The sequence below is a fragment of the Carlito syrichta genome, unplaced genomic scaffold (assembly GCF_000164805.1).
Source record: "Carlito syrichta isolate Samal-C Ts95f unplaced genomic scaffold, Tarsius_syrichta-2.0.1 Scaffold315705, whole genome shotgun sequence".
NCBI classification, from domain to species: domain Eukaryota; kingdom Metazoa; phylum Chordata; class Mammalia; order Primates; family Tarsiidae; genus Carlito; species Carlito syrichta.
Genome location: NW_007259801.1, coordinates 1,232,368 through 1,247,503, shown reverse-complemented (window position 1 = coordinate 1,247,503; position 15,136 = coordinate 1,232,368). Strand labels below are relative to the sequence as shown.

At 47.8% G+C, this 15,136-nt stretch overlaps 1 protein-coding gene across 1 annotated transcript in view; it reads left to right on the top strand.

The window, feature by feature from the left end:
• Nucleotides 1-15,136, top strand: part of DENND3 (DENN domain containing 3) — a 79,091-nt gene that overhangs the window by 48,888 nt on the left and 15,067 nt on the right. Inside the window, exons 14-18 of the mRNA XM_008073163.2 lie at nucleotides 2,355-2,614; nucleotides 4,341-4,511; nucleotides 6,527-6,656; nucleotides 9,966-10,073; nucleotides 11,371-11,519. Coding sequence (XP_008071354.1) covers nucleotides 2,355-2,614; nucleotides 4,341-4,511; nucleotides 6,527-6,656; nucleotides 9,966-10,073; nucleotides 11,371-11,519 — 818 coding nt within the window. The remainder of the gene's footprint in view (nucleotides 1-2,354; nucleotides 2,615-4,340; nucleotides 4,512-6,526; nucleotides 6,657-9,965; nucleotides 10,074-11,370; nucleotides 11,520-15,136) is intronic.

Below are 15,136 nucleotides of genomic sequence, written 5' to 3'. Positions count from 1 at the left end.
CCGCGTGCTACCACGCCCAGCTGATTTTTTGATTTATTGTAGAGATGAAGTCTCGCCTGCCCAGGCGGGTCTTGAACCCACGGGCTCAGACAATCCACTCACCTCAGCCTCCCAAAGGTGCGGGATTACAGACTGAGCCACCGAGCCCGGCAACGACTTCTTTTTAAATATCACACAAGTGCATACAGGTCCCCTTCCTGTTAACTAATGTTTCTCTTTTTGGGTCCAATGACTTTAAAACTTAAGAAAATGTACATAAGCAATACAGCCATGGCAACCCAACGAGAAAATACAGATAAGCAAACAGAAACAGGGTTCATTCAAAATCCTGCCACTTGGTGGAGATTCTCACATAAACATTCTGGTCCCGCACACTGTGGTGATGAAGTCTAAGTCTAAGTCAGTCCGTCCACCTCAGCGCTGACGGTGTCCACGGTCCCCATGATTTAGAAGTAAGATGTAGAAGCCAGGCAAGTCCCCCCAACCCTGCTGTGGCCCTGACCCCTTCATGTGGCGTTCCCCTTACAAACTGCTGTCAGGACTCCCTCCTCAGTTGTTTCAGACTCTGGAGCAAATTTTCCTGACGACTGTCACCATTGACACTTTGTGATGCAACTTGTGCCGGGGTGTGGCTGAGCTGGGATGTTAGCCATGTCCTTTGCTGTTTCGGGAGGACACAGATCCTGCCCTCTGGAGCAGCAACTGGCAGTGAAGGCAGACCCACCACCTTGTGGCAGACTGTTTGCCCAGCCTTGTGACCTGGCTCTGCCAGCAAGGGGGCTTTCCTTTTCATGCCTCAGTTTCCTAATTTGTGAAAGAGCCTAAAGATAGTGCCTACCTCCTAAAGTGGTTGTACATATTAGCTGAGACCCTGCATAGAGTGTGGAACGTGTTTCTTGGTGTGTTGCAAGTGTTGTTGCCTACAGTGGTGCCATAAGGGAAGTGTGTGTGTAGTTTGGCAGTGGCCAGGTTGACCCTGCTTGTCAGGGAGGCCTACATGTGGGCATATTTACCTGAATGTGGTGGGAGGGGTAGGAGTCTTCTGATCTGAACAGTCAGGGTGAGCTGTGTGTGCAGAGGCATTGGACACACACAGCCTGGCCGGGCGCAGTGGCTCACACCTGTAATCCCAGCAGAAGGCAGAAGTGAGAGGATTGCCTGAGCCACGGGTTCAAGACCAGGCTGGGCAACTTGGCAAGACCTCGTCTCTACAATAAGTCAAAAAAGTAGCCAGACGTGGTAGTGCATGCCTGTGGTTCTGGTTCCGGTTCTGGCTACTTGGAAGACTGAAGTGGAAGGATTGCCTGAGTCCCGGCAGGTGGTGCCTGCAGTGGCCATGAGTATGCCACTGCATCCAGCCTGGGCGACAGAGGGAGACTCCAACTCAGAACAAACACAGCCTGTTTCTAACATACTTGGTGTGACTGGAATGTGGAGTGTGAAGCAGAGGAGGGATCTGGTCCTGAAGGAATCTGGGGCTTGGTGTAAACTCCCTGGGAGTGTCTGAACAAAGAGCAGAAGCCATCGAGGAACATTCTCCTGTGCAAGATTGAGGGAGGGACGCAGTGCATCAGAGGACAGAGAGGAATGCACAGGTTCAAGACCACAACGGAGGCAGCACCGAGCCAGGGCAGGATCAGGTGCAGGGCAGCGTCAGGGGGTCAGAACCGGCAGGACTGGCCAGCAGTTGCTTGGGCATTGACGGGATCGCCCCTCTCTCGTCGACAGCCAAGGAAGCAGGCCCATCCAGGCTGACCCGAGATCCCTGCTGGCTAGTTGTGAGTCTGGCCTTCAGCCTCTGGCTCCACGGCGGGAATGCTGGCCCTGTGGGAAGGCTGTGGCCGCACCACGGTGATCTCGATCGCAGATGGTACATGGAAACTATTTGCCCACAACCAGAGAGCACCATGGAAGGGCTGCTTTCAGGCAAGGCTGACCAGTGGTGTAGGAGGATCTGGCCTCCTTGGATGACCCCCCTGGGCCCTGAGATGGCAGCCAGTGTTCTAGTGAGGAGGAGGGTCTCTGTCTCCATAAGAAGCGTGTCCTTGTCCCAGTGTTCCTGCCCTAAGTCTTAAGAGTGACTGTGATTACCCGAAGCAGGTCACCCAGCCGTCTCCAAGCCAGGGCTAGAAAGGGCTGGCAGACTCAGCCTTGTGTCCTGTGCCCCACCCTGGACACCTGGGCTGCTGGGATGTCACCTCCAAAGCTGCTCCGGTTCCCTCCGGAGAGCCCTAGGCGATGGCGCCATCTGCTGCTATGTTCCAGTAATGCGCTGTTAAAGTAACGCGAATGTTCTTGAAGTTCCCTCTGGGTGTGGCTGTAAGAAACCTCTTTTTTCTTCTCATTAAACTAAGGGCAGCAGAAACAAATCGACCCAGAAACATTCAAGGATTTCTACAACTGCTGGAAGGAGACGGAAGCAGAGGCCCAGGAGGTCAGTCTGCCGTGGTTGGTGATGGAGCATCTTGATAAGAACGAGTGTGTGTATAAGCTGTCGAGCTCGGTGAAGACGAACCTAGGCGTCGGCAAGATCGCCATGACCCAGAAACGCCTGTTCCTCCTGATGGAAGGAAGGCCTGGCTACGTGGAGATCGCCACCTTCAGAAACATAGAGGTGAGTGCAGCGGTGAGGTCTGGAGGCCCGCTTGGGTGGGAGGCAGCATGGCTGGGGGAGGTCCCTGGGCTCTCGTCCACCTGTGCCAAGTACGAACTGTGCCCCTTCCCCAAGCCACTTGTCTTCCTGTTCCTCACTTTACTCATCTGTAAAACGGGGATGATAACGGTGCCTTCTTAGGAGGGTTGTGGAGAGGATTGGGTAGATTAAGTATGTAACGTGCTTGGAGCAGTAACTGTTCATGTCTAATCTGATTTTCTTTCTTTTCTTTCTTTTCTTTTTTTTTTTTTTTTTTTTTGAGTTGGGGTCTCACTCTGTCGCCAGGATTGGGTAGATTAAGTATGTAACGTGCTTGGAGCAGTAACTGTTCATGTCTAATCTGATTTTCTTTCTTTTCTTTCTTTTCTTTTTTTTTTTTTTTTTTTTTGAGTTGGGGTCTCACTCTGTCGCCAGGATTGGGTAGATTAAGTATGTAACGTGCTTGGAGCAGTAACTGTTCATGTCTAATCTGATTTTCTTTCTTTTCTTTCTTTTCTTTTTTTTTTTTTTTTTTTTTGAGTTGGGGTCTCACTCTGTCGCCAGGATTGGGTAGATTAAGTATGTAACGTGCTTGGAGCAGTAACTGTTCATGTCTAATCTGATTTTCTTTCTTTTCTTTCTTTTCTTTTTTTTTTTTTTTTTTTTTGAGTTGGGGTCTCACTCTGTCGCCAGGATTGGGTAGATTAAGTATGTAACGTGCTTGGAGCAGTAACTGTTCATGTCTAATCTGATTTTCTTTCTTTTCTTTCTTTTCTTTTTTTTTTTTTTTTTTTTTGAGTTGGGGTCTCACTCTGTCGCCAGGATTGGGTAGATTAAGTATGTAACGTGCTTGGAGCAGTAACTGTTCATGTCTAATCTGATTTTCTTTCTTTTCTTTCTTTTCTTTTTTTTTTTTTTTTTTTTTGAGTTGGGGTCTCACTCTGTCGCCAGGATTGGGTAGATTAAGTATGTAACGTGCTTGGAGCAGTAACTGTTCATGTCTAATCTGATTTTCTTTCTTTTCTTTCTTTTCTTTTTTTTTTTTTTTTTTTTTGAGTTGGGGTCTCACTCTGTCGCCAGGATTGGGTAGATTAAGTATGTAACGTGCTTGGAGCAGTAACTGTTCATGTCTAATCTGATTTTCTTTCTTTTCTTTCTTTTCTTTTTTTTTTTTTTTTTTTTTGAGTTGGGGTCTCACTCTGTCGCCAGGATTGGGTAGATTAAGTATGTAACGTGCTTGGAGCAGTAACTGTTCATGTCTAATCTGATTTTCTTTCTTTTCTTTCTTTTCTTTTTTTTTTTTTTTTTTTTTGAGTTGGGGTCTCACTCTGTCGCCGAAATGAGGTCTCACAGTGTTGCCCAGGTTGGTTTCCAACTCCTGGGCTCAAGCAGTCCGCCTGTCTTGGCTTCCCAAATTGCTGGCATTATGAGTGTGAGCCACTACACCCAGCCAGGAGATATTTAAGGATGTGAAAGAACGTACCACCTTCAGACATGGTGGGTGGGTCCGTTTGTGTGGATCTGTGCAGACAGATGAGCAAACCCCACTCAATCATCTTCTGGAAGGCGGGTCTCCTGGCATGTGCCCGCAGGAGGCCGTGGTTCAAGGCCAGCTGCTCCAGCACTGCCCTTCCGATTTCTCCCATGAATCCAAATGTCCTTTGAGTGTGATGTTACTTAACTCCCTTCTCTTCTTCTGCCTCTGTAGGAAGTCAGAAGTACCACGGTCACTTTTCTGCTTCGGAGAATACCCACTTTAAAAATTAAAATGGTGTCCAAGAAAGAAGTCTTTGAAGCTAACCTGAAAACAGAGTGTGACCTTTGGCACCTGATGGTGAAGGAGATGTGGGCTGGGAAGAAGCTGGCCGATGACCACAAGGTTCGCGATGTGGGGTCTCCTCAGTGCATTCCCATGGCCGATTCGAGGCACGTCTCACCATGCCTGGGCCTCTGGTGGGAGAGCTCAGGGCTCAGGGCTGGGTCCTCTGAGGAGAGTAAGGTCAAGAGAAGGCACTGGAGATGGCATGGACTGTGTGTGACTCAGAACAAGCCCTCGGGGTTCTGGGAAAGGCCGTGGTGAGAAAACACGGGGGCTGGCAAAGCACTCTGGGTGGGCCATGGCTGCCACCACCCTGCACATCTCTTCTCCCCTCCATGTCCCTTCTCCATTCTGGTGATGTCCCCATGAGTAGAGGCACGGGCTGGGCAGTGCTGACATTCACTCTGGCAGGTCTGCACTCTTCGGCTTCCCAGAATTAGGAATTTGGCAGGAGTTGATATTGGATTTCTTCTGTAGGATTGGCATTGTATCCTAGGGACTTCTTTTTTTTTTTTTAAGTTGTGGTCTCACTCTGTCGCCCAGGTTGGAGGGCAGTGGCACGATCATGGCTCACCACAGCCCTGACCTTCTGGGTTCAGGTGATCTTTCTGCCTCAGCCTCCTGAGTAGCTGGTACTAGAGGCGCATGCCACCACACCTGGCTAATTTTTTTGATTTTTGTAGAGATGAGGTCTCGCTATGTTGCCCAGGCTGGTTTTGAACTCATATGCTCAAGCAATCCTCTCACCTGGGCCTCTCAAAGTGCTGGGATTAAGGCATGAGCCACCATGCCCGGCCCCTAAGGACGTCTGTACCTCAGATTACTTCAGGCCAAATGGATGGCTTTGATTATACCAAATGACAATACCGTAGTTACGAAGGACACCATGGATAGGGGTAGCAGGCGGGCTGTGGGGGAAGGTATTTGTGTTGTCTGAGTGGCAGGACAAGATAGGAAGATGTGTCACAAAATGGGAGCAGACTGTAAGTGGGAGATGCACCCCAAGGGGGTGTCCATAAGGCTATTGAGAGATGCGTGGCTCCCAAATCCTCAGAGAAGTGCAGGGGATGATGGCGCCCCACGGTGGTAACACTGGGAAGGCCAGACTGTCCCTCAGCAGGAGAATGCCCTTTATGACTGGATGTAAGTTACCGTTCACCGGGGCTGGGGGCTGGGTTCTTTCTATACTTCCGGTGTTCTGTGGTTTTTGGACTAGCCATTTGCTTTCATACCCACTGGATTATTTTTTTATTTTATTTTATTTTATTTTTTTAGAAAGCAGGCTTTATTGAAAGGACAGAAAAACTCCCACAGTGGGAGAGGAACTGAAGGCGTTGCCCCCACTGGATTATTTAGCACAAACCACGGGCCTCGTCAAACTCAAGCCTATGGGCCAGTGGACTGTTTTTTGTTTTTTGAGGTGGGGTCTCATTCTGTTGCCCAGACTGGAGCACAGTGACACAATCACGACTCACCATTGCCTCAATCTCCTGGGCTCAGGTGATCCTTCCACCTCCTCCTCCCGAGTAATTGGGACTACAGGCGCACATCACCATGCCCAGCTACTTTTTTGAGTTTTTGTAGAGACGGAAGTCTCACCGTGTAGCACCAGGCTGGTCTCAAACTCCTGGACTCAAGCGATCCTCCTGCCTCGGCCTCCTAGAGTAGTGGGATTACAGGCATGAGCCACTGTACCCAGCCAGCTGTTTTTATAAATAAAGTTTTATTGAAACATAGTCTTGCCTGTTTGTTAACAGAATGTCCCTGGCTGCCCCTATACCTCAGTGGCAGGCAGAATTGAGCAGTCAGTTACAGCAGAGATTGCATGACCCAATGCCTAAAATGCTTACTACCTAGCCCCTTCTAGGAGACGTTTGCTGACCCCTGGCATAAACAAGCCATATTTGTCTTAACTAAGAAAAAAAGAAATTGCATGATATAAAATCCAAATTCATCATTCATTTAAACTCATGCTACTCTAGGGGGGGGAAACGCCTCTTTAGAAGTACTATTTTACGTGATGTGACTAGGGTCTTATAGCTAACTGATTTGAGAGATTCTTGTTTCTGTCCTAGGACCCTCAGTACATCCAGCAAGCGCTGACCAACGTCCTGCTGATGGACGCCGTCGTTGGCACACTACAGTCGCCAGGTGCCATTTACGCTGCCTCCAAATTATCTTACTTCGATAAGATGAAGAACGAACGTAAGAAAAACACGTGCTTGACTGGTGACATCCTGACTGTGTTTTCAGTGATTCTCTCTGGTTGGCATTTGTTCTATCGAGCAGAGCCAATCCCAGACTTCTTGATCTTTCTCTTTTCTACGTTTTAATTTGCTTTTGAATACTGTACGTTCCTTGTTCTGTGTCTTTCCTTTTGTCACTTAACAATGTACTTGGAGCCTTTTGCTGAGCAGGACGCACCGGGTAGTTTTAGTGTCTGGGGAGCCTTCCATGATACATCGGAGGGGTTGTTGTGATTCTTAGTTGCAAACAACGGAATTTCCTCTGGCTGGTTTAAGCAGCATAGAAGTCTCTGGAAGGCTCTTGAGTGGCTCCTGGTGGGCCTTCTGACAGGTGGGCTTCACCATTGCATGAGTGAGGAGAGGCCCTGAATATTAAGGTCTTTTTTTTCCCCCCTCTTGATTAAGGTCTTTTTTTCCCCCCCCTCAGTTTCCCCAGACAGGAATTCTTCAGTCTTTTTCCTGTAGATTAGCATCTGGCGCTCTCCTTCCAGAAGTCACACAGCGGTGGGTGGTGTGCTTACCTTTTTGCAGGAGGTGATGATTTTCAAGTTTAGGTTTGTCTAGTCTTTTTGTAACTGAATAATAGACACTGTTTGGATATAGTGATCCATTCATCAGTTGATGAACATTTGCCTTGTTTCTACTTTTTGGCTATTATGAATAATGCTGCTGTGAACGTTCATGTACAAGTTCGTGTGTAGACATTTGTTTTTCTTTCTCTTGGGGTGTACATGGGAGACTCTGGTTTGTTGCTTTTTTTATTTTTTATTTTTTTGAGTCAGGGTTTCACTCTGTTGCCCAGGCTAGAGTGCAGTGTTCAGTGGCAAAATCATAGCTCACTGCAGCCTTGATCTCCTGGGCTCAGGTGATCCTTCTGCCCTAATTAAGCGGGGATTACAGACACAAGCTACCACACATGGCTAATTTTTAAAACATTTTTTTGTAGAGATAAGGGTCTCATTGTGTTGCCTAGGCTGGTCTCAAACTCCTGATCTCAAGCAATCCTCCTGCCTCAGCTTGCCAAAGTGCTGGAAATATAGGTGTGAACCACCACACGAGCTGACTCTGGTTTTTTTTTTTAAAGGTTGTCTCAGAATTAGGAAAATCAAACTTCTGTTATGTGTTTATTCACTCTGACACACTTTGCTCTCTTTACAACATCTGTCACTGACTGCAGGACTCCTGCTGCTTTCTGGTCACAGAAGCCCTCTCTCACGTCACCCAGGGGCCCTCAAACCGGGGTAGCAAATAAAGCCTCAGGGACCCATGTTGCCGCAAGACCTGCTGGGGGAACTTGAAGGAGCTTTTGTCCAGTAGTCCTGGAGCCAGACGTTGATTGCTCTGGAACAAAATCAAACAACCCTCCTATTTCAGCTGTTTCTATCACTCCAAGCTCATGCTTGGTCTTGGTTGAGAGTTTATAGACAAGTCATCTAACCCCTCTGTAAACTGTTTCGAGTCACCGTGGGCATACCCAGCAGACGACAGCTCACTCTCAGTCACTGCCCAGTGTCACAAAGAACGCTGGACTTCCTGATCCCTCAGTAACAAGTCAGGACACGTTCTCCACCGTTAAAGCTCAGTGAGGCAAACGCGACGTGACTCATGACCCTGAGCTTAATGACCTCCCGGTCACCTCATGATAGAAGGTCTAGCGCTGTATACGATTAAACCATAACAGATGACTTAACAGCTCGAGGCAGCGGGGGAAGAGGCAGAGAGGCCAGTGAGCGGTCACTGCACTCTGGTGAACCCGCCAGCCCCACTTGGGCGTCCCGGTCAAACCCTTGGCAGATGGCAGGACCTTCAACAGGTCATGGGGTGGTGATGCATTTCGGTTTTCTCATCTTTCTTTGCTTATAATGGGGGCAACAGGGTCAGTCTCATTAGACTGTTGTGAGAATAACAAGATGTAAGGGAAGAGAAGTTGCTGGCAAGCACGTAGGGAACAGCCACTGGGACTGACTAAGGGGTGAGGGAGGTGGAGGGACTGGGTCAGAGCAGGCTGGTCCCAGGAGATTGACAGGAAGCAGTGTTGGGTTTTGTCTGGAAACATGGGCTGGGTTAGATAGCAAGAGAGGAGTGTGTGCTATTCTGAAGGGCAGTGGTTTTTAGTGTGGGGGGTTGATTTTGCACCCCATCCTTGAGGGGAGGTGTTTGGCATCGCCTAAAGACTTTGTGGTTATGTATGGGAGGTGCTGCCAGCATCTTATGAGCAGGGACCAGGGATGCTGCTCAGCATCCCATAGTGTATAGGATGCAGGACGTCCCCCCACGATGGGGGAGCATCCAGTTGAAAACATCCACAGTTCTCAGGTGGAGAAACCATGCTCTGGGTTGCATCTTGGGAATACCTCATTACTGAGAAGCATTTTTAATTAGGCATTACAAGGGGGAGCCCCCAAAAAACACAGAATTATTTTTTGGAGGGTAGACCCCTTAGAGTGCAGGCTTCCCTGCTAGGTAAGTGTTCTAGGAGCCCATCGGCATCAGAGTACCAGCTGCATTGTTGTGAGAGGCTGTGTTTGGCTTCAGTGACTCTTTTTGGAGATTCTTTCAAGGCATTTGCCCATTTCATGGTGGGTGACTTATGAGCGCACCTGCTCACAGCACACTGAGTGTTCAGCAGTTTTTGACCCCAAACACCATGACCCCTGTGCCTCACTCTCCCTAGTCACCTGATCTTGCCCAGAGCTACTTTTTGTTTGTTTCTTTCCCCGGATGAAAAAAGCCCTCAGAGGGAAATGTTTTGCCAATGTAGAAGAGAGGAAACAAAAAAGGGCAGAAGCACTAAAAGACATCAAAATCCACAAGTTCAAAAACTACTTTGAGCAGTGAAAAAAGCATCTCAGTAGACGAATTGCTTCACACGGAGAGTACTTTGAAGGTGACTGAAGTTTAAACATGTCAGAATAAATCACAATTTGTTATAAATAAATTCCAGTTTTGGGGGGAGTCCCTCCCGATTATCCTGAGCCAGATCGGATGGCTCAGGAGTTGAGAAGAGGGCTTTGCTTAAACAAAAGCCGCGTGAGTCGCTGAACACATCCATGTCCCCTGCCACTTACTTGTGCACCAGGGGAGAGCAGGAACGGAGGCCCAGGGCTGAAGCTGTCCTTCAACACCCAGGTCCACAGAGAGCTTCCTCTGCACAGATGATGAAGACTGACCTCAGACATGGGTTCTGCAATAGCAGAATGAGTGAGGCTGTGGGATGGCATCCATGCCCCCATGCCTAGACAGTAATGTCCGAGTGTCTGTCTTTCAGTGCCCATGGCTGTTCCGAAGACAACCTCGGAAACGCTGAAACACAAAATCAATCCTTCGGCGGGAGAAACTTTTCCACATGCTGTGGACGTCTTGTTGTACACTCCAGGTATGTAGATCTCTTGTTTATTGCTGTGATTTTTTTTTTTTTTTTTTTTTTTTTTTTTAGCGACGGGGTCTTGCTATATTGTCCAGGATGGTGTTGAACTCTGGGCTCAAGCAATCTTCCCACCTCAGCCTCCCAAAGTGCTGGGATTACAGGTGTAAGCCTCTGCACCTGACCTATTGCCATGATTTTTAAAAACACTCTGGTAAGTTTCTATTTGGGTTTCAAGGTCAGCTCTGGAGTGACAGAGGAAGTATACATGGAGACAGGGTGTTTTTCTGATTTTTGAGGCAAAGACATGAGCAGTAAGTGTGAGACTGTCTAGCTGCTCCATGGACTTGGCCTCGTAATGACCAGAGCTGGGGTGGGGGGAGCCCACGAGAGACTGAAATGGGGCCATCACTTGAGTGTGTAAATCCTGCTTCAGCCTTATGGCTCCTTACCTTCTGTGGCCATTGACTGTGTACAGAGCACCTGTGCCCACATTGTTTCCCTTTGAAGTTATTTAATCTGATCCCGCTGTTATTGCGATAAGGCAATGGCACCTCAGATACCTGTTGTCATAGAAACCAGACAGACAGGAGTCCTGTCCTACTCTGAATGGGCGACAGTAGATTCTTTTCTGCTTGGTGGGTTGTCTGGCTGCTTCCTGTTCATGGCTTTTCTGCTGCCCTCCACATCACATTAGGATGATGGCAGGAGAAGGGAACTGGCACTGCCAAGGGTCAGAGCCTAAAGAAGATCCTCGCTGGGTTGTGGGTTTAAAACTGTCAAAGACACTTTGATTAAATTCTGACGTAGAAAGAATGCTGCTGGGGAGGTTATGCCAAGGGTTGCTAGTGTAGAAAACAGAGGAGCTTCAATACAGGCAGAAAAGAATTATAAAATCCAGTGATGTGGCTTCTCTGTGTGTCCATGTGTACCACGAACAGTAAGTGTTACAGATGCTCTCTCGTGACCCCCAGGTGCACATCCCATGACTTCCCATGGCATGTGACGATTCCCACACGTGGCATGCATGTTTCGGACAGGCAGACAGCGGCTCTGCATAAAGCAGCTTCCAGTGAGAGAGTTTTCTCTCCTTTTTGCATGTCACGAAAACCCAGCAGAGCAACAGGTCTCGTGAAAGAAAGCAAAGCCGCAAGCCGTCGTCCGCTAGTGTGCCCATTTTTGTACCCCCAGCACCCAGCAAGGGCCTGGCATGTGGGATGTGCCCAGTGAGACCCAAGCAGTGGTGCAAATTGCCGGCTGCCACGGCAGAGCTTTTCCTTGTAACTGCTTGGGCTGCTTCCCTCCTTAGGACATCTTGACCCAGCAGAAAAAGTCGAAGATGCTCACCCCAAACTGTGGTGCGCCCTGAATGAGCACTCTGAAGGCCGAGTGATTGTGTTTGATGCTTCCTCCTGGACAGTCCACCAGCACTGCTTTAAAGTGGGGACTTCTAAACTGGTGAGTGCATGGGGCACTGTGGAATTCAGGCCAGTTTAAGGACCTCTCCAGATTCGCTTACAGTTTTGAGAAATGAGTGTGTCGACCCGTATCCGACAGGAGGATACATGTGATTCCATGGCATTGCTGATTGCTATAAATAGGAGGTATTTATCTATTTATTTATTTTGAGTAAGGGTCACTCTTTTGCCCATGCTAGAGTGCAGTGGCATGATCACAGCTCACTGCAGCTTTGACCTCCTGGCTCAGGCAATCCTTCTGCCTCAGTCTCCTTTGTAGCTGGGACTACAGGCATATGCCACCATGCCCAGCTAATAATTTCTGGGGTTTTTTCCTAAAGCTGAGGTCTCACTACATTGCCTAGGTTGGTCACAAACTACTGAGCTCAAGTGATCCTCCAACCTTGGCCTCCCAAAGTGTTGGGATTACAGGTGTGAGTCACCGTGTACAGCCTCATACGTTTTTAAAAATGTGTTCTTGGCACTGCCGTCATGTTACTTCTTTCATAAGTCATGGGTGCTTGAGTGTGGAATCTGCACCCAGGTCTGCTGGTCTCTCCAGGCCCTTGGCAGCCCCTCCTGCCTTCGAACCGTCAGTTTTTGAGGATTTCATCCCTTTTCCAGGCTGAGAGCTGTGACCCGCCCTCCCTGCTGATCTGTGAGTATTTGTCCCTTGATAGCTCGAGAGGGTCACCGAGCATCTTCCCATGCCTCACTGGCCACAGGACTTCCCTGCTAGGGATTGTATGTCTCGTTTCTGTTTTTCTGTTGTCCCCTCTCTCCTTGTGGGTTTGCAGGTATTCTTTATATCCCACATTTAAATTGCATTTTATGCTTTTCAAAATGTTTTCATATCTACACATTACTATCTGGTAGCTTCATCCTATTCAAGACACTCTGAGGAGGCCTGGTGCGTGGCTCACATGTGCCATCCCAGCACTTTGGGAGACTGCAGCAGGAGGATCGCTTGAGGCCAGGAGTTCAAGACCAACCTGGGCAACAAAGCAAGCTCTCGTCTCTACAAAAATATATTTTTTAAAAGATAGCCAGGCGTGGTGGTGCGTGCCTGTAGTCCCAGCTCCTCAGGAGACTGAGGTAGAAGACCTAGGCCCAGGAGGTCGAGGCTGCAGTGAGCTGTGAGCATGCCACTGCACTCCAGTCTGACAGAGTGAGACCCCAACTCAAGCAAAGAAACAAACAACAGACACTCTGAGAATATAAAAGAAGCCACTGCCCCACGGGATCTTGCCAGGGAAATTCTTATGTCCTGCTTCTTGAACATGATATAACCTATTTTTTTTACATGTTTATGGTTAAAAGAATAATCTAGTGAAGTTTACACACCAAAATACATATTAGGCACTGTGTAGTACCACCCTTGTTGGCTATGTCCCATCATCTAAAAATAATATGACAATACATGGCATAATATAGGCTTTCAAAACTGCCATAAAACAAATATTGTGAGTTCAAACGCACATTGCTGAGAGGGTGGGGCTCACTCTTAAATACCTGAATGGCAAACTTTACATGTTAGCAAGATAATAAGAAATTGCTAGGCCGGGCTAGGCCCAGCACCTTGGAAGGCAGAGGTGAGAGGATTGCCTGAGCCCAGGAGTTTGAGACCAGCCTGGGTAACAGGGCGAGGCCTCTTCTCTACAATAAATCAAAAATTTCGCCAGCCTTGGTGGTGTGTGCCTGTAGTCCCAGCTACTTGGAAGGCTGAGGCGGAAGGATGGCCTGAGCCCAGCAGGTCGAGGCTGCATAGCCATAAATGTGCTACTGTACTCCAGCCTGGGCGATAGAGACTCTGTCTCAGAAAAACAAGAAGGAAGAAAGAAATAAATTGCTAAATCATTTTCCTCCATATTCAAGTCATGAGTCTCAGATGATAAAATAGCAAGATCCAAGATACAGTAAATCAAAATATTTATAAAAGTCTAACAATGCTTTAGACAAAACAGTCAAAAGAAATCAAGGAGGCGAAATTAAGGAAATTATTCTTGCTCTAAATTTAATTTTTTTTCTGTCTATAAGCATTTTCTGTTATAAGCATTTCAAAGACTTTTTCATGATAGACTAATTTTTAAAATCCTGGCTACAGTGAAACCAAAAGCCTGCATTTTTGAACCGTCTTGCTGCCCTTCAATTAGGCCAGGTGACATTTGAAGTAACGAGTTCTCCCAAATCTGTGAAAACGCCTTCCTGCTAGTTTTACATAAATATTTTGTACCACTTGACAAGAAATTCTTGGATGGTACCTCAAGAAAGTGCTGGCTCCTCTGAAACTTGAAGTTCAAAGTAGTTAATCTAAGACATATTATCTTTGGGGCACTAAAATACTACTTATCCTCAAGTAGATGCCCAAACAGAAAGAACTATTTTCAGATTTTATTTAATTATTTTTTGAGTTAGAGTGTCACTCTGTCACCCAGGCTGGAGTGCAGTGGCACACTCACGGCCACCACAACCTCGACCTTCTGGGTTCAGGTGATCCTTCTGTCTCAGCCTTCCCAGTAGACTTCCAAGGGATTTACAGGTGTGTGCCACCACCCCCAGCTAATTTTTTTATTTATTGTAGAGACATGGTCTCGCCAAGTTGCCCCGGCTGGTCTCAAACCCCTGTGTTCAGGCAATCCTCTCGCCTCTACCTCCCAAAGTGCTGGGATTTCATGCACAAGCCTCTGCACCTGACTAATGTTATTTTTTTGAGACAGGGTCTCTCTCTGTCACCCAGGCTGGTATGTCGGTGTGATCATGGCTCACTACAGCCTCAAACTCCTGGGCTCAAGTGATCCTCCCACCTCAGTCTGTCGAGTAGCTAGGAGTACAAGCAATCCTCTTGCCTCCGCCTCCCAAAGCCTTGGGATGACGGGTGTGAGCCACTGCGCCTGACAACTTTTACTTAGAATGTCTGAGGCATTTGTTCATTTATCAGCAAAACGATGCGTGTCTTGTGGATAAAGACAGAAAAGATAATTATAAAAGAGGAAATTAAGCAGCCGCTAAATGTCTTTGTGTAACACTGCTCAGTACAGCTTGCTGCCCAGTGGTCTGAGTGACCCAGATGGACAGGCAAGCACAGCCATGGAGCACTATGTTTATGTGACTTTAATGGCACCTCAGTGTTTTAATCCTTAATTTTTGATTTCAAAAAGCCTGAAAGTCAGGAATGGGATACTGCCAGGGTGGGGGAGGGGGACACACAGCATCAGTCAGGGTACCTGGTCTCAAACCAGGCAAAGTGGGGACCAAAGGGAGGCCCAGGCAACTTGTCTGATGAGTACTTATATGCTTAATCCTAAATTGTACCCCACATCTTTAAAATTAAAAAAAATTAAGGCCAGGCTCGGTGGCTCAGCCTGTAATCCCACACTTTGGGAGCCCAAGGTAAGCAGACTGCCTGAGCCTGCGGGTTCAAGACCAGCTTGGGCAACTCGGTGAGCCCTCGTCTCTACAATAAAATAAAAATTAGCCAGGCATGATAGCATGTGCATGTAGTTCTGGCTACTTAGAAGACTGAGGCAGAAGGATCGCCGGAGCCCAGCAGGTCAATGCTGGGGTGGCCATGAGTGTGTCACTGCACTCCAGCCTGGGCGATAGAGTGAGACTCCAACT